General features: G+C 39.1%; 1 protein-coding gene across 2 annotated transcripts; it reads right to left on the bottom strand.

The window, feature by feature from the left end:
* Window positions 1–1,123: 1,123 nt before the first annotated feature.
* LOC129775960 (spermatogenesis-associated protein 20) lies at window positions 1,124–26,437 on the bottom strand. Of its 2 annotated transcripts, none has more exons than XM_055781256.1 (5): window positions 25,969–26,437; window positions 14,679–16,259; window positions 14,406–14,614; window positions 2,188–2,397; window positions 1,124–2,126 (listed from the first exon to the last, which is right to left on the bottom strand). In XM_055781256.1, exons 1-5 carry the CDS (start codon window positions 26,256–26,258, stop codon window positions 1,861–1,863), a joined length of 2,556 nt encoding a protein of 851 aa, XP_055637231.1. In that variant the 5' UTR covers window positions 26,259–26,437; the 3' UTR covers window positions 1,124–1,860. The 2 variants fall into 2 exon arrangements, with proteins under 2 accessions (XP_055637231.1, XP_055637232.1); XM_055781257.1 differs by lacking the exon at window positions 25,969–26,437 and adding an exon at window positions 25,543–25,814.
* Window positions 26,438–27,381: the final 944 nt, after the last annotated feature.

The following is a 27,381-nucleotide window of genomic DNA, read 5'->3' as shown; positions in this document are numbered from 1 at the left end:
CTCTTTCTTTCTTTCTCTACAGAATCTTATGTCAAGGATAACAGAGTTATAGAGATTTTTTTGGGAAGTATATAATTATAAATTATTTAAAACCCGTAAAAAATGTATGACATTTATTGTCGTAGTCATAGTATCACGAACCACAATACTTATAATGCGTAGTTGTGGCAATGCCGAAAAAAGAACAAGTGGAATTTTGCTCAAGTCTACAAATTCACTTGGATTCTTTGGACAACATAAAAAAATACCTTGAACAGTTTTCGACGAGAAAGCGAACATGAACTGGTAGGAGAAAATTTTAAGGCTGTATGAAACATGGCGAAAGATTCTGGAACAAAACGGTGCACATACAATTGAATAAATGTATGTCTGCCTATAAAAATGATGCGATTGTTTTGCTAAAAATCGGCACAAACTTTCCGGACATCCCAAAATGAGCTATCCTGATTTACCCTGATTTTTGATAATTATAATTGGCAACCCTGCTGGCAAGGGTCGATGAACTGCTTTCACTGAGTGGGGGGTGCGAATGTTTCCCGAAGCAATAAAACGCCAATTTAGACAGATATTCAATTTAACTATCAGAATTAACATTTACTGTTAATCGCTCGCTGTCAAGTGTGCGAATGAAATACTAAACTTACTTAATATACAAGTAGTTTTTAAGTATCTCTTTACGAAATTATGAGTCTGACGCTCCAAAGAACACTTAGAACGTTAACAGAAAATCCGAACTGAATCGTGTGGTGTTGTATTCGAAAAAAGCGCGAAAATAGATTATTTTCTTTCAATTTTTTCGATCAAAAAAAAAAAACTTTGTAGATTTGTATGTATCTGAAACTTTGGATATTTCTCGAAGTATGTGGATGTTTCATTTCTGCGATAAGCTTTGAAAACATCAGTTTTTCTTTTGAACGGAGCACTTAGCACGTTTCGTTTCTGTGCTTACAGTGGGCTTAAGTGTATCAAATCGACTATGAATCGATATTCTTTCAATGGTGGAAGTATATCTTTTGATTCGATAACAACAGTCTTGGGTTGTAAAGGGAACTACAGTTTTATGGTTTCAATTTACTTCACAAAACTGTGATTTACATCTGATTCGGATAAAAGAAAACATCAATTTAATATTTTCTCAATTGCGAATAAATTTGCCTCTTCGCTATACTTTTTATTTAAAAACAATACTAGAATTGATAATGAATATCATGCTTGTTGCACATTTAAACTCATTGAACTTTTATCCCCGAAAGATAAACTTCTATCCGCATACCTTAGTACGTATTACACCAAATATTGGCACTAGATTCGATTAGTTTTTTTTTATATCACTAGATCACATGTGTTTCACTCAGTTCAACTGGAGTATATTATGCCATTCATTTCCTTGCTTTCTGAAGACGATGCAGTGATGCATTTTCGCTTTCGTAAAAGGAACAAAATCCGCGTTTTTGTTTTCGCATGTTATCGATGAGATAAGACGTGAGTTTCATAGAAATATCATCCATTAAAATTGGTTCTACTTGTGATTACTACTACTAGTGATAATTGATTGATATTCTCGTTTAATTCGGTGTGCTAGTTTTGTTATATGAGTTTTAGAATATGAGATTTCAACGTGACACTCAACTTGGTTAACGCTATATCGAAATAATGTGAACGTATATTCGTGACCAATACAATGTGCATAACTTTATAACAATTTTGAAATAATTCTCTATTTCTCATTCACTATTTTGATTCCTTCGTGTCAATCGGTTCAGTGCTCTTCTGCGGCCGCCAGTTCCTGTCCCCACTTCCAGCAGTAACATTCAACCATTACTTGCATGTGTTCGCATGAGAACTTTAGGCCTCGAAAAATCAATTTTCGTACTCGGCGTAATCGAACACATGTTTCGCTTGCAGTCCTTCAGCGAGTCTGTACGGTTCGGTCAGAGGGAGCTGGCATACCTTGTTGCGGCACAGATAAGCCGTTGGGCTGTCCTGAATCATTCGGAAGCTGTCCACCTTCTTGCCTCCCATTCGTTGGTTGGGTTTGGTGGGGTCCAGCCGAATAATAACCAAACCGGGTATGTAAAAGCTACGAACGGCGTCCGTTAGGGATTTTGCCTCGGGACCATCGGGACCTATGGGAGGGAATCCGTTTGGTTAGTTGACATTGATTAAATGAGAATTTAATAAACTTACCAACAACCACCAACATGTCACGGCCATGCTCTTCGAGCAACATCGCTGACATCATCTCCGGGAGAACGTAACCAAAAGGGGTTACGTTTGAGAAGTAACTGAATAGCTTTTTTGCTTTTTCGCGAAACGAGTCGTCATCGAAGTAATCCCCCAAGAGTAACAGATTGTGAGCCGAGACACTGTTACCGCAAGGCTCGGCACCGTCGTGGTCTGGAAATAAAGGGGAAATTAACTTCGTCGTGAAACATAATGAGGATGATGAAAATGATGATGACCTCTCATACCCATACAAAGGTTTGGGCAGGACGCTTTATCTCACAGATAATATTTATGTTTGACTAATAAAATAACCAGTATTATAACAAATCAAAGCGAACTGGCATAAACTTCCATTAATTGAGCATTTTAAATAGGCACAAACTGTAAAAAACATAAACAATGTTTCTATCCGTATTGAGCTTGACATAATCATCTCTACTTCAGGCCCAAAGTTTTTCTCCAAGGCACGTCAAAAAAATCCAGCCCGGGAAAATCCTAGATTGATTGGGGATTGAACAAGATATCTAAAATTTTCTGCTTAGGGCATATAAGGGGTCTGCTAAAATTCGGAAATACTCGATATAACTATCTGATGGAAAACAGTTTTCAACGATTCTGAATGAGCTGTCCCAATTCCAATTTCTACTCTAGACCCCACATAAAATTTTCTCTGAGTGTTAGTTTTTTGCCAGTATTCAGTATTAATAAAATGCAGGCCCATCACACACGCGCGAGACTCAAATTTTCGTAGACAACGTTCATATTTTTTTACAATCTACAATAAAAAAAACATCATCTTTATCAGATCGAACATGGCAGTTTAAGATACATGTGAATACAACTTTTCTTCAATTTCAATCAATAAAAAACATTAATAAATTATGCTGTTGACAACTGAAATAGATCTGACGTACGAAATAATAAGTAAAGGAGTTGGCAAGTTCAAGAAGCTCTCTTCGATGGATGTTAAAGTCTTGGACTGTCAATAACGAAGGGGAAAAAAAAATTTCGATTCGTTTCGAGTCACTTTTGCTGGCTTCGTTCTCACGGACTACGTCATGGTGGAAAAACTGAGGCTACCAGTGTGACTCTTTGTATCAAAGCTCATTACTTGCCAAAAGTTATTGCTTATTGCGTCATCAAGGAGCGCTGTGCTACTTGCATGTGGGCGAACCCCGCAGTGCGAATGAGCAAAATGTGAAACAGAAGCGCTCTTTGAAGGAGCGCTCGGAGCGCTTTTAAAGGGTTATTCTCCATTGGCAACGTGGATCTGATCGTACGACCGAAACACATTTCATTTTTTCCGGTTGTTGAATGAGGAGTTGTATAGTACATTAGTAAATAGTTATTTAAGTCTTTCTTCAAATTTCGTTCCAATGCGTAACTGATCTGCAGCCGCTTCAATAGAGACCTGTTTTATCTCTCTACTAACCCATTTTCTTGAGACCAATATGGCGCGGTATGGTTTATTGCAATCCCGTTTAATTTGCAAAATTCCCCAAACTCTTCTGCAATGAATTGTCTGGCATTGTCAAGCGTTCTTGTCCTTGTATATCCTTGTCTCGTGAATATTTTGGCTATTTTCTCAACAGTATCACGAGCATTTATTCTTGACATAACTTCTACTTCTTTTTACCTACTAAAGTAGTCGCAGCAAATACTCTTCGGATGGTAAAGGACCCATGAAATCGATTGCAACATCTATCCAAGGAATTATTGGCAATTCTCGTCTGCTCATTGGGTGCGGTTTATTTGGTATTCCGACTAACTGGTAACCTTCACAGCATGAAACGTAATCCTTTGCCTCGCGATCCATACCTGGCCACCAAGCGCGATCTTTTAATCGCCTTTTCATAATTGATTCCCCAGGATGACCTTCATGAGCGAGCAGCAGCATGCGTTGACGAAGTTCTCGAGGTACAACAAGTTTATTCCCGCTTACAATTGTGTCTTCAATTAAACCCAATTCATTCCGGAATGGTTCATACGACTTCACTTAGACATTGCTCCAATTTCCTGATACGAATGAACCTCTAACTGCTTTGAGTTCAATGTCTGTTCTTGTAGCATTCTCAAGCACAAGGCGTTGATGAAGGTGAAAATATGGTTTCCAACGGCTTATGATCGGTCTCTAATTCCAATTCTCTACTGATGAGATAAACTGCAATTTTTTCGATTGCCCATACCAGTACAAGCGCCTCATTTTCCGTTTGGCAATGTCGTTTCTCGGTTATGGTTATACTTTTGCTTGCATAGTTTACAATCTGTGGATTAGCATCAGTTCTTCCTAGAGCCACTGGAGAAGCATCAGCTCTAACTCGAGTTCCCAAAGAATTATTGAAAAATGGAAGAGTTTGCACATTAGCAATCATGCTTCTCAAAAGCTCAAAGCTGCATTGACGTTTTCTTTCCCATGTAAACTTACTATTTTTACAGATAAGCTGCTTTAGAGGTTCCGTTATTGTAACTAAATCGGGAATAATTTTTCCCACGTATGTTACTAGACCTATGCTGCCGTTCTACGCATAGTTGTCCCATGTTACTTTTTGACAATTTTCACTTTTCTTCATAAAACGATGTTTTTATGCATAATCTTTCGGAAAAACACAAAAAACCTTATTGTTTGTTCCCAGTATTTAAAAAAACAACATCAAGTTCAATTGTCCCATGTTGATATTCTAGGCATAACTGTCCCATTATGTATTTTCTGTAGATCAATATTAAATGAATCGATTCAAGTACAGGAATGTTATGTGCATTATTCATATAATAATATAAACTGCTAGGAGTGCTTTTGAAAGAAAAGGGTCATCCATAAACCACGTACACTTTCAGGAAAAGGACATTTGGTCAAAGTGTACGATTATTAACAAAATCCAGAAATGTATGCATCAAGAGAGAAGAAGATAAGGACTGAATTGACTGAAAATGAACTTACGAGGTTTATTACGTGGTTTAGCCCCCATTGGTATAATCTAATGGAAGTGTAATGTGTAAATTGAATGTGAAGGCAGCATAATAAACATTGAAATATTTTGGTATAGTTTTTTTAATATTTTTATTTTTAGGAGATCTATCATTTCAAGCTCTATCACATGGTAAATAAAACGCTTTGTAAATGAAGAAGTATATAAGCATTAATTTGTTGGCATGTTCTCGAAAAAAAACCTTCTTGGCTTCTGGAACAACTGGAAGTATTGCTGCCAATAACAATTTCTTCCGTTGCTTTTGAATTCCTCTCGGAGCTTTTTGTCACTTCATGCTGCCATCTAAGGAAAAGTGACCAGCTGCAAGCATCTTTTGCTGTTTCTTAGATAGAAAAACACAATAATTCAGTTGCTTGCTGTCAACAACATCAGAATAGCCGATATCATACCGACCTTTAGCAATTCTGACCCGTCTAATATTCTCAATCTATGGCCGCGGATTTAATTTATTGAGAGTGTATTGAGTAACGGCAAATTCAGTTTTAAAAACATGTATGCTCTGCATGTCCATCACATTGACGCGCTTCTTGGCCCCTCCAACAGCCTTTTTGAAATCTTCGAAATCCACTACTCGGCAGTTTCAACAGCAGCATGAAAACTGTCAGCCGCCATGAACGTATGACCGGATTCGAAGTATTTCAATACAATCTCCTTAACGTCAACTTTATCGTCGTTCAATAGGAGAACAAGATGTAGGAAAAAGTTCCAGTACTGATACTAGGGATACTACATTACTATATACTACACCACGGTGCCAATTATGTTTACTTTTTTATGCTTTGACACTGTCGTTTTACGCATAGTTCTCAAATGTTACTTTTTGACAATTTTCACTTTTGCTCCATAAAAAAATATTTTTATGCATAATCTTTTGGAAAAACACAAAAAACTTATTATTTGTTCCCAGTATTAAAAAAAAAACAAAATCAAGTTCAACTGTCCCATGTTGATATTCTACGCATAACTGTCCCACCATGCATTTTAAGCCCCTAATCCACCTAGATTGCTTCAATTGAGGGAATCTCTTCACATTTCATTAAACAATAGCTTAGTGCTTATAAAAAACCCGATGCATTGCTAAACTGAAATGCTTGAAGCTTCTGCTAGACAAATGTGTTAGAAAACTTTGATTGCGTTTTTCTCAGTTGCTGATTTTGGAACATGGGACAACTATGCGTAGAACGGCAGTATGAATCTTCTAACTTCTTGAGGGTTTCTTGGTTCGCGAAACTTTTGCAGTGCTTCAATCTTACTTTAGTCGACTTAATTCATTCCGATGAAATCAGATGACCCAGAAACTCGATTTGTTTGATTTTGAAAATACATTTGTCCTTGTTTGGCAATATGTTCGTGCTTTCCAGAACATAGAGTACTTTCTTCAACACTGCATCATGACATTATCACATTCCGATAGAATCTGTTCTAACATTTTCTGGAACATTTCTGGAGCATAGGAAATGGCAAACAGTCGTGACAAATGAAGGTTGTTATATATCGTGACGATTCTTCCAGTTCAATCTGGGAAATTGGAGTAAAATATAATTTTATGAACATACTAAGTAGGGTACCTCGCTAACTGTTGAACACTATCATCAAAAACATCTGCGTTTGAAAGTTACACATGTTATGTTGCCCAATTGATAACAGTTACATAAACCTGACCTTTGAAAAATACAATTAAAAATATTGTGAAATCAATTATCACTCGGTACTGTAATTTAAAAAAAAAATGGAATAATAAAGTTCATCCTCGAAATAACAGCTGCGAATTTTCAACTGCCACTTTTTGACGTAGAACTACGTCTTTCATTAAGGGTGTCAAATCAGAAAACAGATCACGGTTTTTATGAAATAAAGTTATCGTTATTAACTATTTTTGCCGCGAACGGATTTTGGCGATTTACATACTAAACGAATCGGAAATTCCGTAAGATTTGTTTAATATGCCATACAATAGAATCCCCTGGTTAGTAAATGGTTAAAATTCATGAAAACTTTAAGTGTTTCTATTTTCCCATACATTTGTGCTGTCCATTTGAATGCTTTCCCGAACAGAGATATCAATAACGAACAACTTATCGACGACCAACGGAGGGGAAATCGTAGGATTTAAAGTCTCCGTGAACAAAGGAAAAGAAGAAGAATGAAGGGGAATACTTGCCTAGAGTATAAACAGTGGATCTCGTTGAGGCAAACTTTCATTCGGCATCGGACTGTTGAGTAATCCAGTTCACTTTGCTTTCGCTGCGCTTCGATCTAAGATTGGACCCCACCAGTGGTAATCCAACTTGGAAATCGTCGTTTGATTTTTCGGTTCGTTTTTCGCGTTATTCGAATCGTGTGTTCTTCTTTCCGCGTCATGAATTGGACGCTTCGCGTAGTGTGCGATGAGCAAGAAGAAGAGGAAGGCAGTCTCGAGCCCTGCAGAAATCGAACGCATTGCCAGTGGCAATAAAATTTCGAGGTAAGCGTCATCTAATGATGCACGCGGTATTGGTGCAGTGAAAAGCGCTCGCACTGAACCGAGCCTTCGCAAATGTGACACAGCACCGAACAACAGCGAAGTAGGCGATTTCGGCGCGTCGGTCGAAAATGTAAACGCCCAGGCAGCAACCAAAATCAAGCCTCCCCCGCTGGTGGTGAAGGCGGTCGCTCTTGACAAACTCATCAGCGAATTCACATCGATGGGTGTTACAGCAGAGTACAAGCTGTGTGGCATAATTCAGTCTTTTTCCAAGCAGTTAACATTGTTTATTTTCCGTCTTCATAAGGGCTTCGTTGGTGCCTTTGAGAATGCATCAATGCATTAAACTGACGTTATGGCGAAGCAGACGTTAAGGTTGTGCACCAAAAAATTATTTGGGAATACCAAGCATCTTGAATGTCTTACTGGAATGTTATAAGTTATTTGGGTTCGCGTGCCAGTCGCAAAACTGCCTTCAACTAGGACTGCATTTGCGCTAATATTGATCATAATGAAGCATTGCTACTGTTATCGAGGTTGTTATTAACAAAAAGAGTTTATTTCTCTTGTTTAGTCATCAAGAAAGTAAATGTTCTGGAATTTTGTATGTGATAAGGTTTCGCTTACCAGTAGCAAAACTTCCTCCACGAAGGGTGACAGCTGCGCTTCTCTCGAGCATGAGAAAGTAATGCAACTTTTTTCGAGGCCAGTAATATTAACAGAAGCGTTTCTTTTGAGAATAGCGCAAAATGATGAGAAATGTTTATATTGCTAGTAGTTACAAGCCACCAATGTATGGCTCTGTATGCATGCTATGGTAAACGCTTGTTTGGCGCTTGGTTTACGCTTAGTTTGTACGAACGATATCTAGAGGTGCGATTCCTTTGAGGCAATACTAAATAACATGTAGCATGATATTTGATACTTGCAAGTGTTGTCATTGTTGTTGTTTACATGCGGTGCCAAAGATATATTGATGTAGTTATGAGATATGGAATAATGGTGCTGGTGCAACATGTATATAATCGACTGTAGCCGAGTCTATGTCAATTTCGAAAAAGGCCACCGGAATAGCCTTCGAGGTAAATTTTCAATGCATTGACATGAAATAAATTGCGACATACGATTGTTTTGCGAGGGCAAGAATGAATCATCAATCAATTATCGTCAACTGATTCTACAATGAAAAAATCATTTCAGAGATTATTCTACTAAGCAGTTGTTTCTAAAATTTCACAACTTTATAGAATAATATCCGAAGGTATAAACAAGCTACTTATATAAAATAACAGCGTAGTTTTACGTCAACAATGCGGTCGTATCTTGGACACAACCTCCCATAATTTTTTCACAACGCCTGATAGAATGTTTTAACAGTTCTTCAATCATCCGGGGTTCTGTTACACTAAAATATCATATGAATAAGACATTCTTAGATGCTGTTGTTATCTCACATTCCTTTTGTCGCACACTCCCATATTCTCAAATTGTCTTTTCAGTTAGACGGGGAGCCAGATTTTTTTCAAGAACATGATATAACGTTTCTGTTCAAAAATGTGCAAGTGTAAATAAAACTGCAGTTGAAACTCAATTATGTTCGTGCTTTCTAGTGTGCAAATCAACAAATGAAAAAAAATTACTGGAGGATATAATTGAAACGTCAAATTTTGTAAACAATTTGATATATGTGACCATACTCAATTTTACCCTTTTATAATTTTGAATATGCGACTATACTAATTTCTTTTCTTACATATCATTTGGAAACTATTGAAAATTGAAAAACATCGTAGAAAATAATAAAACAAAATGATATTCAATTTACCCATTTCTGGCATCCCTGCTTTCGTCATTGAGTTTATTTTAACGTTTGGTTGAATGGATGAATATGTGTTCAACATTTAGGTTCCAGAACACCATTGAAAAAATATGTTTTCTTGAAAAATGCAAGTGGTCTAATATACGAAATAAAACAAGAAATGATGCTTAATGGTTGCTATAGAGTGATGCTGGGAAGTTTTCAGTAATTTCAAGTATTATCACGAAGAAATCACGAATATATGAACATACCTAGCTTAAGCGTTCAACATTTGGAGAGTTACCCTATATATCGTTCAGAGAAAAGGCACTGGATCCATCAATATGGCCTGAAGGGTTGCTGTTTCGGGAATTCGAAGACTACGCCACACAAAAATTTCGAGTTCCATTTAAATACAAAAGGTCTACTACACCGTTGCTACCATCAGAAACTCTATCATCTCCGATCGCTCCTATAATGAATTTGAGTCTGCTTCCTCCAGCCCGGGACGCACAAGTTTAAGCCATTTGGAAGGCCACTATCCCTCCATCACAGTCGTGTTCTTCCAATCAACGGCCAGCAGTCGTCCCGGACCTGTGTTTAGGCATGGGCAAGGGGTCTTCCAGCACATAAGCACATGTAAGTACAACTCTTCAATTATAAATTCGTTCCTGATACCCGTTACGCTTCCAGTCACGCTTCGTCACCAAGAATGTCTACATCATATAGTCATCGTTCATCCGGTCGTAAATGGTTGCTCCCAGCGGAATGCACGCAAAATAGCATGATGGAAGCTCCCACGCCGCCCGGCACAGTCGAGCATCGCTGTTGTCTCTCTGCTGACTTTTCCCGCCATCCAAGACATTCTGTTCCTGTGTCTGGAGCTGGCGCGGGAGTCTTCCATCTTGCTAATTCAGGCAAGTACAAATACAGTACCATTTCTTCGCCCATCGCACGCACCGGTCCCATTTATAGTGCGGCTTATATCGACGATGCCGTAGATACCGTACTGAACCCTGATGCTTCCGTCGTTTCTGTTGCACCAATCACCAAACCAGAGCATACATCGTCACCGCCACCGCTGACCGTTTCCGGAAAAATAATAGTCTATTACCAGAATGTTGGCGATTCCATCCTGCCATTATGGCATAATTGTGTTCACGGAAGTTTGGCTCGACGATAAAATATTTTCATCGCAACTTTTCGGAGCCCTCTACACAGTTCATAGAACTGATCGCAACCATATTAACAGTCGCAAATCACACGGTGGTGGAGTGTAAATGATACACTAAAACAGATTTGGGTTAAGGTGAAACTGCAACACCGTCAGTGCTATTTATCTCCCACCTGACCGCAAAAATGATTTAATAAGCGTATTGAGTCTATTGAAGCGGTCTATTCCCGCCTTGGAGATAACGATCTTGCCATTTTGCTCGGTGACTACAATCAGTCGGGACTTATCTGGAACACTTCAATTAACGATCGCCCCTCTGTCGATGGATTGTTATCTAGCATTTCTGTTGCTTGTGCTTCGCTACTAGACGGTTTCAGTTTGCATGGCTTGTCCCAAATCAACCATATTACTAATCGAAACGAACGAATTTTGGATTTTGCTCTGGTGGATGAAACTACGCTCTTTCGATGCCATCTCGAAGAACCTGCAGAACCGCTTTCCGCTCTTTACGCCGACCATCCTGCTTTGGAGGTAACAAATAGTCTCTCACAGTCCATCGTACTTGTAAACACTCCGGATGAACCTGGACTAGACCCTCACCGAGCCTATTTTGAAGGATTACTAGAAGCCCTACGCCAAACTGATTAGCATTTCCTAGAATCCGCAGATGACATAAACGTTGCCGTTGATTGCTTTGGATTTTACCCCAAAAGATCGACTGCCACGAACCTGGCTCAGTTTGCCTCGTTTTGCATAAACAACATTGATGCTGGTGCTCAAGCCGACACCGTTTACACAGACTTGAAATCAGCATTTGATAGAGTTGACCACGGAATACTGCTGGAACGATTAGGACGAATCGGTGTCTCCGCGGATCTTGTCAGCTGGTTCGAATCATACCTCACGAATCGTATGCTCACCGTCAACATTGGATCGGAAATATCAGAACAATTCTCGAACCTGTCAGGCGTGCCACATGGGAGCAACCTGGGTTCCCTACTATTATCAATTTTCATTAACGAGCTTTCTATCGTACTACCACCTGGCTGCTGATTGTTCTACGCTGATGACGTCAAAATTTACATGATCATCAGAAGCTCTGAGGACTGCCACGCTTTGCAACAGCTGCTGGATAATTTCTCCGAATGGTGTACACGGAACATATTAACGCTAAGCATTATATATATATATATATATATATATATATATATATATATATATATATTTATATATATATATATATATACTAGCTAACCCGGCAAACTTCGTCCCGCCCATTTACTTGATTAATTCTCGAGTAATGCAGAAATTTGTGTTTTACTTGTATGGCAGCCACCCCTAAGAGAGGGGGGAGGGGTATCTAACCACCATAGAAACATTCATTGCACCCTAAAGTTTCCATATGCCTAATTTGGTTTAATTTGCTTGATTAATTCTCGGGTAATGCAAAAATTTGTGTTTTAATTGTACGGCAGCCCCCTCTAAGAGAGGGGGAAGCAGTATCTTAACACCATTTCAATTGTATGGCAGCCCCCCCCCCCTTAGAGCGGGAGATCTCAAAATATCACGAAAACCTTCCCCGGCCCCAAAAACCCCTACATACCAATTTTCATGTCGATCGGTTCAGTAGTTTCCGAGTCTATAAGAATCAGACAGACAGACAGACATCACTCCATTTTTATATATATATATATATATATATATATATATATATATATATATATATATATATATATATAACCCACATCTTTTTACATTATTTACAAACAATATATATATATATATATATATATATATATATATATATATATATATATATTGTTTGTAAATCATGTAAAAAGATGTGGGTTTTCTACGCCTTCTCTTGTCTGGCTTTTCCCCATCATATTTCATATTTCTCATTTCATTAAGACAGTAAAAGTCAGATGAATTAATAAATAAATAATATATAAATGCACAATTCATATAATAGAGATTCCCGAAAAGGTGGTGTAATTCATTTTTAATGTCTAATCGGCTAATGAATCGGGCTGATTTGAATTGAGGCAGAAAATCTTCAAACGTGGGCATTACATGGTATTCTCTCTGAATTGCTTGATTTGGTCGTCGCATATCCACACAAAGCTGAAGATCACCATTGTCTTTCACAATGGTTACCAATGGTGATATCCAAAGTGATGGTCCTGATACAGATTCGATGATGTCGCGTATCAACAGTTCATTAAATTTCTCTTCGATCCGACTGAGTAACGCAATAGGACGAGCTCTCTGAACTATTGGAGTGATGTCTTGATTAACAGGAATCCTTACTCGAACATTTTTCATCTTAGGAAATGGTCTATTCACTATAGGAACTGCAGCGTTGATTGATTGCTCAGGTTTCGTAAATCAAATTTTCAGCACTCCTAAGCACTTTGCAGTTTATTTTCCAAGTAGTGACTGAAAATTGCCCTCCACAACATAGAACATTGCGATTGTTTCAAATTTACTGCTTCCAGATTCTACTGTAATGGTTGCTTCAAACACATTCATTATCTTCAACGGCTTAGCTTCTCGACCATATCCCCGAAGAATTGTATTAGGAACTTGTTGTGGAATCCAGCTTCTTAATTCTTGTTTCTTCATATATTTCCAGGTTGCATCGTCGATAGTATTCTTTGAACTACCTGAATCAATTAACACCTGAACCAACACTCATCCAATCTTGGTCCATTAAAATTAGTCGCCATCACCGATAGCCGCTAATACGGTTCTGTTTTATTGAATTGTTGAGTTTGTTGATTCGTGCAACGTTATCAGTTGTTGTAGTTAATGGCGCGTTTTCTGATACAGGTCCCGCAATCGTTCTCGTTGTTTAATCGATTCGAACGAGTTCACCATTCGTGTGAGTTGTGAAAGTGCCACTTTTTCTTCATGTAACAACATTTCTCTCAATTCCGTTGGTGCATAGTATATTACCTTATCGATAATCCTTAATTCCCGACTCTCTACACACGTGCTGCCAGAATCACATCGTGTCGCCCGTTCCGAACATCGCAACAAGAATTTTGACAACTTTTCGCAAGATCCATCCTGAGTAGTTACGGGTATTAATTTACAAAATTCATTCCGTTGAAACGAATCATGTTGCTTCGGCAAAAAGTGTTGATCGAGTTTTTCAATTGCTATTTTGTAAGGGTCGATTCTTCGTTCCTAGTCTTATTCGACATCCGCTCCATCAATATCATAAAATAGGTCCTGCAATTCAAAGCCTCCCTTTGCAAGCAATGTGTTCTTCAGCTTGAATCCATTTTTCTCTTCACTTACAGCTACAATTACTGCAAAAAGGAATTTTTTTCCACCTCATCCATGAATCTCATCAAATTTTCTGCTTCGCATAGGGCTTCAGTTTAAGTTGTTCTAAATGTCATGACACATTTGTTTAGTTGCATCTGAGATGCCATTGAGTAATTGCTAAAAGTTCATCAATTTTGAACTTGAAGCCGGCCAGAAGAGTTAATGTTATATTATTGTGATAAATCTGGACGAATAATAAAAGGTCTGGACTAGACAAAGGATAGTCTGGATGTCTGGAAAATCCGAGAAACTCTGGAAGATTCGGAATAAATTTGGAAGAATGGCAACGCTGCAGATTTTTCAAATTCGCCTTCGGTGGAACGAATTTGTTCCAATTTTCTATTTCAAAAAATAACTTAAATTCAGCACTAAAACCATCATGTTCGATGAAAAAAAACAAGCTTCAGAATATCCATTTACCTTCTTTCAGTCGTACCGCTACATTGGGTGAGTTCGCCTCCGAATAAAAATAGGCCCCGCAGGACTGATCCCAGAATAGATCGTCCTGTATCTCCTGCAGCTCCTTTGCCCATCTAAGTGCACTTTCATCCAGCGAGGCTCGATAGTAATCGATCAATCCCTTCACCAGGAAGGCGTAATCGTCGATGAATCCGTGGATTGGATTTTCCCTGGGAAAGAAGGATAGTGATTTGTGATTTGTTTGAATAATTCGGGAATAAAATATGAACGTACAATTTTGTTGCCTTATCACTTTCGTCGCCATAGCACGAGCGAAGCAGCTTCCGGGATTGGATATCGAATAAGTTTTCGCGAATAAAGGAAACCAGCTTGGCAGCAACTTCCAGGTATTTGTCCCTATTGGGAGCATCTTTGACGCAAGCCAGTTGTGACAGTCCAGAAAGAATCAACCCATTCCATGCGCAAATAATTTTCGTGTCGAGATGGGGTCGCGGACGTTTATCGCGTACTTCATGCAACACCTCGTTGCCAACGTCTAGAATACGCTGAACGATCTCCGGTGTTGTTTCGAATTTCACCGCTGTTTCCTTCACTGATCCATACACGATTAGAATATTTTTACCCAGTAAATGACCGTGAGGATCACTGCTAGGCTCAACGTTTCCAGTTTCTTGCACATCGTAATGCTCGGTATATATTTCTAACGGATTTACGCCACCAACATCACCAAACTTATCCAAATTGGTTTTCAACAGATCTTTCACCTCCGAAAAAGTCCAAGCGTAAAAGGCTCCTTCAATTTTTTCTTTACTATCCCACGCTGGCAAAGAATCAGCATCCTCTCCGCTGTAGAAACCACCCGCCGGATGCTGTAAATCCTTACATATGTATTTAAAAATCGAATCCGCCACATCCAAGTATAGCGGCTTATTGGTGCATTTATAACCGTTGGTATACGCCATCAACAGCTGTCCCTGGTCGTACAACATTTTCTCGAAGTGAGGCACATGCCATTTCTTGTCCACGGAATATCTGGCGAAGCCACCGAAAACATGGTCATGGATTCCACCGGCAGCCATCTTATCCAAGGTGTTCAACACAACACCCAATATTTTGCTAGCCGGATCCTGCAGATGGGCATGGAAGATAAGATTCAGTTTCGATACCTCCGGAAACTTGGGTGCACCCAGCGAACCGCCCCAAACGGGGTCAAAGTTTCGTTTATAAATGGTAATCGCTTGGCGGAACTTTTCCTCCGGCGTCAACGCACGATCAGGCTTTTCCTTGTGCTTCTCCTCGACATTCTTCTTAATCGCATCGATGATCGATCTTCCCGTGGAAGCCAAATCGTCTCCGTCGGTAGCCCACTTTATCTTGAGTTTCAACAAGACGGTCGTAAAGCCTGGCATACCCCATCGATCCTTCGGAGGAAAGTATGTGCCCCCGGTGACTGGCGCAAGATCAGGCGTCAACCACACCGACATTGGCCATCCACCCGAGCCATTGATCAGCAAAATGAACGTCATGTACAGCTTGTCGATGTCCGGTCGCTCCTCGCGATCAACTTTAACGTTGATAAAGTTTTCGTTCATAATTTCGGCGACCTCTTCGCTCTCGAAAGACTCCCGCTCCATCACGTGGCACCAGTGGCAGGTGCTGTAGCCCACCGACAGGAAGATGAGTTTATTTTCGGCTTTGGCCCGAGCGATCGCTTCCTCGCCCCAGGGGTACCAGTCCACCGGGTTGTGTGCATGCTGTAGAAGGTAAGGCGATTTTTCGTTGATCAAGCGGTTCGTGTGTTTCGGTGGTCCCGAAGATTCGCCTGCTGCCATGGTGCTGGTGGTGGAAAATGGTCTGTAAAATAATGTTTACATTATTACATTACTGCCCAAATGTGCATGGCTGACGTAAGCGCCAACTGTATTTTCCTATTGAATTAAAATAACAGAAATCATATAACCCCTCCGGGTCATTTTGACTGTTAATATTTATTGAATAGAGACAGATTAATCAATATAAATTGTTTCCAGTCATGATTATTTAGCTAAAAACAAGAAAAAAGCTTACATCACTGAGTGGTGTTGGTGGTCACGTCACCTATGTAAACATGGGTAGATTAGAAGTTAGTCAAAATATTCAGGGGTACGACTAAAACGTCAAATCCCTCATATTGCCAGTGTACCCAATATTGCTGCGGTTCACTGACATTTTGGTTCTATCAATTACTGTTGTTTACAACTCGGTCCGGTTATATAGTCGAATAGTGGCTAAATTTAAACTCCATGTTAAATTTGAACACCTCCATGTGAAACCGAAATATAAAAATCGCTCATGCAGTTAGAATAAAGCAGCGCATTTTTCGATTTCAATGCTCGTAAAAGATATGTTGGTAAACAAATGACGCCATGTTGATTTTGATTTTGGGTAGCCTATATTCAATTGATGTCTAACCCCTGAAAATATTAGGTGTACCGGTAAGTTTCTCCGGTTTTATAACAGATGGCGTAACTTGATTATTATTCCAGTGAATCAAATTCATTCAAAACATTCGGTGGAAAGCTACTGTCATTGCGCGTCTTTTTCAGTATATGTCAAAAAGTTGAAGCGTAAACAACTTAGTTTATTGCCACTTTGAATATGTCGAATTTCGTACAAACGAGAGTGTTTTTGCGGGGAGTGTTACTTCATTATGAAGAAAAAAGCTGCCCAAAGTCATCGCGTTTTGGTGGAAGTTTATGGTGACCATTAGGGTACCAATGAAAATGGACATCTCGAATTTCAAAAAGTTACCCCATAAAAAATATTCATCAACTCGAAAAAACATCCTATACAAAATATCAGCTCAATCGGACTTAAGGGAGAGTGGCCGAATGATCCGTTTACGGGTGGCCAAAGATGGTCTCTAACTGACGTGCCTGGCCAGAGATAAACTTCGCTGCGGATTATTTTTGGCCTGCTACCATCAATACCAACAATCTTGGTATGCGCAGAAGTAGTGGAGCCTCCGTTTGACATCTTCGTGGAAGCGGGAAAAAAAATCCAGAACTGCGAGCTTCCTCACCTAAATCAGCGGAGGTGAGGAGACGCACCTGACTGCCTTAACGAAAAAATCTAACAGTTGACAAACTCCAACCTCCCACCGATAGCTAAAAAAACTTTGGTTTGGAGTCAATGAAGGATGCTGGTTGTTCAAGTGGAAAATACCATCAGAAACAACTTCCGAGCTGGGGCGAGCTCAATGGGCCTAAAGCAAACTTTTGTCTCAGGAAAATTGTCCGTTGAAGCGACTTGAAGTGGTCCGGAAAATCAAGGGCTCCATAACCAGGATCGAAGACGTGAAAGCGATGAAGGAGCTGCGAATCCTGTCCAGACTAAGAACCAGCCGCTGCCGCAGCCGCAGTTCGGCCTAACAAATCGTTTGTGTTTGCCTGAAATACGAGAACCTTCAGAACCTTTTACCTTTTACGTTGTCATCCTTGGAGATAACCCTTCATAAACTGCTACGCAGTTTCGTTTTCTAAAAGATGCCAAAATTTTGAATAAGAAATTGTGATCCAAAGATGCTTGTTCCTCCCCCTCCGTGATTCACCACCATTGGCCTGGGGTCCTGGTGATCGGACATTTTCGTCAAACGACCAGGGAAAAGAACTCAATGTATAAATTTGTTGGAATTCTCGTGCTATAAAAATTTTAAATGATAAATACGGATATTTGTATGTAAAACCAATGATGTTGGTAATAAGTTTGTTGTAAGCACACCTCGCGGAACTTATTAGGTCGTTTTTGCTGGGACTAATCGGCTTACGAGTCTCAAAAACGGAGAGGATAGCTGAAAGTCTTAAAAAAATTAAGAAAAAAACATAATATAGCGTTATAATAACGTTAATGGAATTTGGAAGAAACTAAGCAGCTATACAAATGATTTCACGGGAAATGGTGGGGAACAAACTGAGAACAAACCGCTACAAATGTCCACGTGGACAACAGGGGGTGGGGTATAGATAATGTCCACTCTTGTCCACGGAGGGGGAGGGGGTGTCTTAAATCGTGGTATGTGAATAGTCCCTTAGATTTGGTTCACATACTGTCTTTAAGAAAATACGGGAAATTGCCATATTATGTTATACTAGCTGACCCGGCAAACTTCGTCCCGCTCAAAATTTGTTTTTTGTTATCAATACCTTCAAACATTCACGTTTTCTTACTATGAGCAAGTTCATGGGTCCAATCGCAGAACTGTTCATTGATTGATCTTCTATTCGTCCCCGTTGAATTTATTTTTTACTATAAAATTTCTAGTATTTCTATAATATCATTATAATATCAGATTATTTTCAGACACAATTCTCGTTCAAGATTTTTTAACCACTTTTAAATAACATGTTTCTCCATTACATGAAATAAATGTTTTATACAGAAAGTATGATAGAATAAAGACAGCAATCCTTCCTCGAGTTCTGCTCACACCAACACATCCGGCGATCCTTTTTTTTTGTATAGATAGAAGAAGATATAGGAGTGCGTTTCATCACATTTAAAACCTTTTTCCAATTCTCGAGTAATTCAGAAATTTGTGTTTCATTTGTATGGCAGCCCCTCCTTAGAGAGGGTGGTGGTGAGGCTAACTATCATAGAAACATTTATTGCACCCTAAAACCTCAATAAGCCCAATTTGGTTTCATTTGCTTGATTAATTCTCGAGTAATGCAGAAATTTGTGTTTCATTTGTATGGCAGCTCCCTCTTAGAGAAGAAGGGGATGTCTCTAACCACCGTAAGAACATTTATTGCACCCTAAAACCTCCACATGCCAAATTTGGTTTTCTAATGGAAAATAACATAGAAATATTCCTTACCAATTCATGCAAAAATCTTTCCAATCCAGTAAAAATGTTCGAGTTATAAACATTTGAAATCTTTTATTTTTTCCTGCATGTTCTGTGTTTAGGTTTTCATTTTACCCCCCCATATATTCCGGTTAAATGTAGTCCCATGTAAATTTTTTTTTAGATAACTGTAAATCTCGACGTGTCATGTAATTTTAACATATTTGGCACCAAACATTTTTTTCAAAAAGTTGATTGGTCTGGGCCTGGGGGCACGGACGGGATTTTGACATAGGACTTTAATTGTGTGTAGTAATTGCATTTGAATTGATTTTTTTTTCATTGTTCAAAATCTGTATTTTTTCTCTTTTGACATAAAAAAAAAACCCGTTTCATGTATGAACTTGTACCCTTTAAATGGGTTAGATGAGATGAGTTGGTAGAATCCGGAACTACATTCTGTTCGAAAATGTACACAAAAATACCTTTAACACTCCTATACTCGCGCATTGGTCTGTCAGACCGAGAAATCAATAATTCGTTCTTTTCTCAGAAAATGTCAACACTACGACTTTGCGATTCTCTCTAGCTTCGTTATTCGTCGTTGGTCATCGTTTAGCGTACGCATGTGTTGGTACAAAGGGGACGTGTGCCACTTTTTTAACACTTTCGGTCTGACACACCGACGCGAGTATAGGAGTAACTTTTTTGGACAAGTGCCTTTTTTCATATTCTAGAATATTGTTGAATGAAATGTAAAAATTAATGTCAATGGCGTGGAATATTTATTGAATATAATACATAAGATCATTACCGGACTATTCTTATTAGATTTCAGTCCTTTTTGTAGCTGGATTGAACGGATCTATATACTAACTATTCGATGATATATTCGTCGTTAGATTCATACATTCAAAAGCAAAATATAAATGTATGACTTTCGTATAGTTATTCGCTAAATATAATGGTCGTAAATATACACAATTGTGAAAGAATTTCACTTGTGGAAGAATTGTAAACAGTAAACTATAAACTAATCGGTAGCTCATGGTAATTTTTAACAGTTTAAGTTTCTGGGATATTTTTTTATATCCCATCTAAAAAAAGGCATTAATTCGTAGCTTACCAAGAAAACAGAGACAAAGAATATTAGAAATATGCAAACTTTATATTCCAGAACCTTTATCATCTGGTAATTATCTAAAAGATCGTTCTACATTTTTTTCTTCGATAAAAGACCCGAAAACACGCAACAACTGCATGAAATGTAAGAAATATGTTCGTTTCGAGCATGCAGTTATGCTATGTTCTGATTCTTACTTCAATGAACCCACAATCGATCAATACGTTTTTATGTTATTTTAGAGCTCTTTATACTTCCGTGAATTATATTCAGTTGCAAATTTTTCATTAATAACAGTGAAAATTTCGAATTTCGTTATTTGTGTTGGAGTAAAGGGTGTGTCACAACAAATTGCATCACGGAAAAAACGCTGTAGAAATTTAATTTTTAGGAATTATATCTTCAGCTTCCGCTTATAATCAGATAAGAGTGTATAGATCACGTTGGCCATGCTTCACTGTCAATTTTTCGTAAATTTGGAAAAATGTCGTCGAACGAAAAAGAGCGTCGTGAATTAATCCTGTACACTCATTTCGAGAATCCGGAGTTGTCACATCGGGACATCGGTAAGATGCTGGGAATCGTCCAATCCACGGTCAGCAGAGTACTAAAACGATACTTCGAGAACCTAACCATCGACCGGAAGGTGAAGAACAGCAAAAATGGATGCTCCGTCAGTGAAAAAGATCACAAGCGCGTAGTTAAGCAGTTTAAACGTGATCCGAGAAGTTCGGTCCGGGATGTCGCCAATAAGCTGAATTTGTCAAGTTCATTCGTCCAGCGGACCAAGCAGCGGGAGGGCCTTCGTACATACAAGGTTCACAAGGCTCCTAACCGCGACGAAAGGTAAAACATGGTGGGGAAGATGTGAGCCCGGAAGCTGTACACCGAAATGCTGACGAAGCCGCATTGCCTGGTAATGAACGACGAAACCTACGTCAAAGCGGACTTTCGTCAGCTGCCGGGCCTGTTGTTCTTCTCCGCAGAGGACAAATTCAGCGTTCCGGAGGAGATTCGCAAGCAGAAACTATCCAAGTTTGCCAAAAAGTACATGGTGTGGCAAGCGATCTGCTCTTGCGGAAAGCGGAGCGCCCCCTTCGTGATTACCGGCACGGTAAACGGGCAGGTTTACCTTAAGGAGTGCCTACAGAAGCGCTTACTACCACTATTGAAGCAGCACGAGGGCCCGACCATCTTCTGGCCGGATCTCGCTTCGTGCCACTATTCAAAGGACGGGTTGGAGTGGTACGAAGCCAACGGGGTCACCTTCGTGCCAAAGATAATGAACCCGCCCAACGCGCCGGAGCTTCGCCCAATAGAGAAATATTGGGCGATTATGAAGCAGGCCCTCCGGAAGAACCCAAAAGTTGTCAAATCGGAGGCGGACTTCAAGAGAAAATGGATTTCTGTTCAAAAAAAAACTACAACCTGACGTTGTACAGAACCTTATGGACGGGGTAAAGAGGAAGGTGCGAGCATACGGGCTTGGGCTCGAAGTATGAATAAAAAGCCAAAAGTTGTTTAATAGTTTTTATTTTACTGTCTAAAATTTTCAAAAGTATCGGTCTACTGGGCGAATTTCTACAGCGTTTTTTCCGTGATGCAATTTGATGTGACACACCCTTTATCAAAAAATACTCAACTTTAAAGGAGGCCGAATTAGATGACTATTAGAACATAATAAAGACGAAGAAAACATATTTTTTGGAGTTTTTCCATTCAATCATACCCTCTTCTTCAAATAGAAGCAGATAAAGCCTGAAAAATACACAATGGCAAAATTACAGAGAAGTTTAATTTTCGGTCTGTGACACCATGCGCGAGTATACGTGTTATGATTTTGCACGCGAGTGCAGGAGGGTTAAAGCCATTGTTACACTTTTCTTCTGTTTATTCAATTATGCAAAAGAAGACAAAGAGTCATCATTCTCCTTCGTCACCACGTTGTCCGTAACATTGTTTGTAATAACCTTTTAGCCCGGTGATGTATATTGAGTATGCTATAGCCATGAGTGCTGTCTTGGGAAGTTCGTGTAGTTGCTGTACAGAATTGATTGGGTGCAAAGTTCGGCTTATGTGTAGGAAAGGGGCATGTGCATTCGAGGAAGTGAAGCGGCTTCTTAGGAAGACATTTATGGGGAGCATAATATTAAGATCGCTACTACTCACGCTATCATAATCTGATATGCGTGAGTATATTCTTTCGATCTCCAAAATCAACAGCCAGTTGAATTAATCAATTACATTTTTTACATAACCAAACAACATAATCGATATTATGACAACCTGGAGCACAATTACATAAATTGTTAGTAGCGAGACCTATACGATAAAAACGTGAATTGAGCACAAATTGATTGGGCAACATACAATACAATAACTGATAAATGCCTATTATCGGCAAATGGAGAAGAATTCTCGCGTAACTTTTGAAAAGGTCCAATGTAACATTTTCGTCAACTCGAGAAAAATGAAGTTGATGACCCGAACATTATTCCGCGAATTGTCTTAAAAGTTATCGATCTTTATCACTACTTTTACCACTACTAGTCAATAATAACTCTGAAAAATCAATCGTAACAGTTGTTCCGTGATTTGAGCTTAAATTTGAAGCCTCGGAGCGAAAAATGTTACATTGGACGTTCTGACTGCCCCTGTTTGCACATTGGACATATTACGTTTCACGATAAGAATTTGAAACTAACTACTGAAGAACAATCGAAACATCAGCATTTCGTTCTAGACAGAATATTATTGTTATCACTCGTTGAATTGCACTGACAAAGATAACAACACCTGAAAGAAACAAAAACTCTAAACGACCGAAGTACGACTTCGTGTTGTTTTGATTGCTTTGTTACTTCGGACGTTTCGAGCGTTGGAGGAAAGAGGCGTCTGAAGTAACAGCCGAGTGCTTAAAATCTGAATCTGTACATTGGATATTTTTTGCATCGCCGATTAAAAGATGAAGAAGATAGATACGTGAACGATTGTTTTTGTAATGCATTCAATGATTGAAAACTAATAGCGTGCATCCATTAACTCGATTTGTTTACATTTGTTACATAGGACCTTTTCAAAAGTTACGCGAGAATTCATTATACGCATCAACTCATATTGTTAGCTAACGCCCGAATTTAGGCAAAAAGATTGCTCGTTGCATCGGGAGGAAAACGAGTGGTTAGTGCAATCGAAAGAAAACATACCCATTTTAATCCTCAAATTGTTAACTTTTTATACTATATCTTACTATAAATAAAATCGCTAAAAATTAAAGCGCGGTCGTCGTGAACAGTCGTAAACGGTCGTAAATGGGCGTATTCTTGACGTAAACACAAACAGAGTGAGAGAGTGAGCAGTGAGCAGCTGCGATGTGTTTTTTGTGTGAGAGAGTGTGCGCGTATGCGTGTGTTCGTTTGCGTATGCGTGTGTGTGCGTGTGCGTGTGCAGGAGTGTGTATTTTTGTTGGTTGGTTGATGCAAACAAAAACAGTGTGAGAGAGTGAGCAGTCAGTAGCTGCGATGCGTTCATTTGTGTGTGAGACTGTGTGCGTCTGCGTGTGTGTATGTGTTCGTTTGTGCGTGTATATGCGAGTATGTGTTTGTGTGTGCGTTTTTTTAGAGTAGCAAATAGAGGTTAGAGAAAGTAGAGAGTAGAGAGAGTAGAGAGAGTAGAGAGTAGAGCTAGTTCACTATAAAAGAAACGGTTTTTAACGTAGAACTACGTCTTTCAGGAAGGGTGCCAAATCAGAAAATAGGCCACGTTTTTATGAAATAAAGATAACGTTAATAACTATTTTCACTGTAAACGAATTTTCATGTTTTGCATAGCACTCGAATCGGGAATTCTCTAAGATTTGTTTGATATGCTATACGTTACAATTCGTCAATCTCTAAACGGTTTAAATTCATGAAAACTGGAAGAACTTGCTTTTTTCCCATACATTTGTTCTACCGATTTGTTTGCTAACCCTACCCGTATTTCGATAACTCGAACATTTTTTAACAGATCGGAAAGTCAATTGAAAGGAAATATTCCTACGCGTCTATCACAATTAATAAAATGTTATTTTTCATGAGATGAACAATTGAATACCTGTAAAATGTCAAGCAAGTCGGGGGTATTTTTTCCCCACTGAGCTGTTTTTCCCTAACACGGACTTCAAAATTGATGTGCATGAGGGAATCCGCTTTGCAAATACATACAAGTAGGAGTATTTTTTGCTGTTGAGTACTTTTGTACTTGCTTGTCGTTGTGCAGCCCGGAATGTTTCCCTGAAATACAATACAAATACAATACAATGATCGTTTGACAATACTTCCGTTCACATATTTTGGTAGTCCTTTGCATCGTATCAAACGTAAAAGGACGTTCATCAAATTTATTTGTAACGAAGAACATAACCTATTACAAAAATTTCGATGCATTCTAAAATAATATTCGAAGTGGTAAACAAGTGGATTGCATAACATAATTGCGTAGTTCTACGTCGAAAATATGCGGTTGTGTCCTAGATACAACCCTTTACTTTTTTTTGCATCGAATCGCTACTGGCGATGAAAAGTTGGTCCATTACGACAATCTTAAACGTTGGGCAACGTATGGATACCCCGGCCATGCATCAACACCGACGACCGCGTGGAATATTCACGGCCAGAAGTTTATGCTGTCTATTTGGTGGGACCAGCAGGGTGTGGTGTACCATGAGCTGCTAAAACCGAATGAAACCATTACGGGGGACCTCTACCAACGACAATTGGTGCGTTTGAGCCGTACACTGAAGGAAAAACGCCACGATACGAGCAGACACGATAATGTTATTTTGCAGCACGACAATGTTCGGCCGAATGTCGTGAAACTGGTCAAAACATACTTGGAAACGCTGGAATGGGAGGTCCTATCCCACCGGCCGTATTCTCCAGACATTGCTTAGTCCGATTACTACCTTTTTCGATCGATGCAACATGGCCTGGTTGACCAGCACTTCTCCAATTTTAATGAAAAATTGAAATTGGATCGAGTCGTGGTTAGCCGACAAACCGGCCTATTTTTTCCGCAAACGGATCCGTAAATTGCCACAAAGATGGGAAAAAGTTGTGACAAGCGATGGGCAATACTTTGAATATTCAATTTGTTACCATTTTTGCAGAACAAAGCACTAATTTTTGAAAAAAAACGAAGAAACTTACCGGTACTCCTATTAATATACTGTATATTTCTAATTATTTGCGCAGTAAATTCCGTATTTGTATTTGTATTCGTGCTTATAATATTTAAGAGATTCATTGTATTGGGCTAAATTGAATCGCTACATGTAGTGAACACCGAGAATTATTGAAAGACATTGGTAACTGGTAAAACATTGAAATTTAAGGTTGGCGATATTTTTATTGGTCATAAAATAGGTAGATTTATCACTTTATAGAGCACAAAAGGTATCGTATTTCCAATCGTAGTAAGGAAAATCAACATCTTTATAGGCAATCTACTCTTGTTTTCACACCAAACACCTTTGAACTGAGGCACTTGTTCAGCTCTATAAGCTTATATGACGTAATATCGCTACAAAAAAAAACTGCACAAACTTATAAAAATTAGCAAAAACCCTGACTTACCTTGTAAGTCCACGGACGTCGAATGTTTGACCGTCTTGCAGCAGATATTGATCGGCGACAGCGACTGCTGCTGCTGCTGCTGTGATTCGATGACGGTGGTGATGACGATGACTGTAACAACTGGTTGATTTCTGGCGCACGCGAATATCCTTACTGCGGCTGAGGATTCCCAATGGTGGTTGCTCAATGCCACTTTTCCACTGTTGGTAGTTTTTCGCAATGCCACTGGTCAGAAAACTACGCAAATAACCTACCGGAGGATTGATTTTCGCAACCGCACCGCTGAACATAATAACCTCGCACGTATGAGGGAGCGATGCCAGTGGGTTATGGACAGGCGAATGTATATACGCGCATTGCACAATTGTGGGTGAGAATGATAAAAACAAATCGACACTCACTGCACAATTACTCCATCGGCGCAGATAATATTTATATCTGCTGATTATGGTGGTGTAATGAGGAATGTGTTGATGGTGTGGCGAGTTCTAACATGGGTATCTCACAAGGTTCTCTTCTGAGTTACTGTTTTGTTGACAAGCATCGTGAGTTACTTTCTGAACCGAGTTCGAGTTCCTATCAAGATTAATAGAAATATGTAGGAGTGGCCGAGTGGTTAGCGTCATAACTAACATGCCGGGTGTTCGGGTTCGATTCCCGTTCTGGTCGGGGGAATTTTTCGTCAAAGAAATTTCCTCCGACTTGCACTGTGATCACGCGTTTTCTAGAGCTTGCCACTCAGAATGCATTCAAGGCGTGTTATTTGGCATAGAAATCTCAACTAAGTACTAATAAAAATGACGCAAGTAATACTACGTTGAGACGGCGAAGTTCCTCTAGGAACGTTAGTGCCATTGAAGAAGAAGAAGAAGGAGTGGCAAGTTTTTAAAACTCATTCCCATGGATACCAAGTGATTTTTTCAGATATTCATATTTTTCACTGGTACGAAAAACGTCTTCAAATGTCTTCACAGTCATGTTGAAGGAAACTAAAATTCATAACTCAATTTCGGACAATGTTTGATAGATTATTTAATGTTTATTCCAACTGATATACAGTGACTCAAACTCGTAATCGTATTCCACCATGCAGATCTCTTCTCTCTTCTTTTGAAAGTCGAAAACCAGCTTTCGGGACATTCTATTTAGATAAAATCATAGTGTCATATGAGAGTCAAAAGGTTTGCTATCTGTTTTCAGAATAATGGTTTTTATTTCTCTAAAAATGGCGAATGTATGTTTTAATGTATAAAAATTGACTCAAACTCATAATCGTACTCTGGTTGAAATTTCAACTCAATTTCGAATATCAATGTCAGAATTCCATCATTAGTATGGTATCCCTTGTTCATCGCAACTATCTATAGCTGCCTTTATGCTTCCTTTACAATGCTGGCATTTAACACTCCTATA

The sequence above is a fragment of the Toxorhynchites rutilus genome, chromosome 3 (genome assembly GCF_029784135.1).
Source record: "Toxorhynchites rutilus septentrionalis strain SRP chromosome 3, ASM2978413v1, whole genome shotgun sequence".
Classification (NCBI taxonomy): domain Eukaryota; kingdom Metazoa; phylum Arthropoda; class Insecta; order Diptera; family Culicidae; genus Toxorhynchites; species Toxorhynchites rutilus.
Note: the sequence above shows the minus strand (reverse complement) of the source record. Positions and strands in the feature narration are given on the sequence as shown.

What these genes read in the sequence shown, in the direction of transcription:
- LOC129775960 (XM_055781256.1), bottom strand. Translation starts at nt 26,258, where the DNA reads ATGTTCAGCGGTGCGGTTGCGAAAATCAATCCTCCGGTAGGTTATTTG. An exon ending in AGCGGTACGACTGAAAGAAG is followed by an intron (nt 2,398 to 14,405) that starts GTAAATGGATAT and finishes CTTTATTTCCAG; the next exon opens with ACCACGACGGTGCCGAGCCT. An exon ending in TGACATGTTGGTGGTTGTTG is followed by an intron (nt 2,127 to 2,187) that starts GTAAGTTTATTA and finishes TCCCTCCCATAG; the next exon opens with GTCCCGATGGTCCCGAGGCA.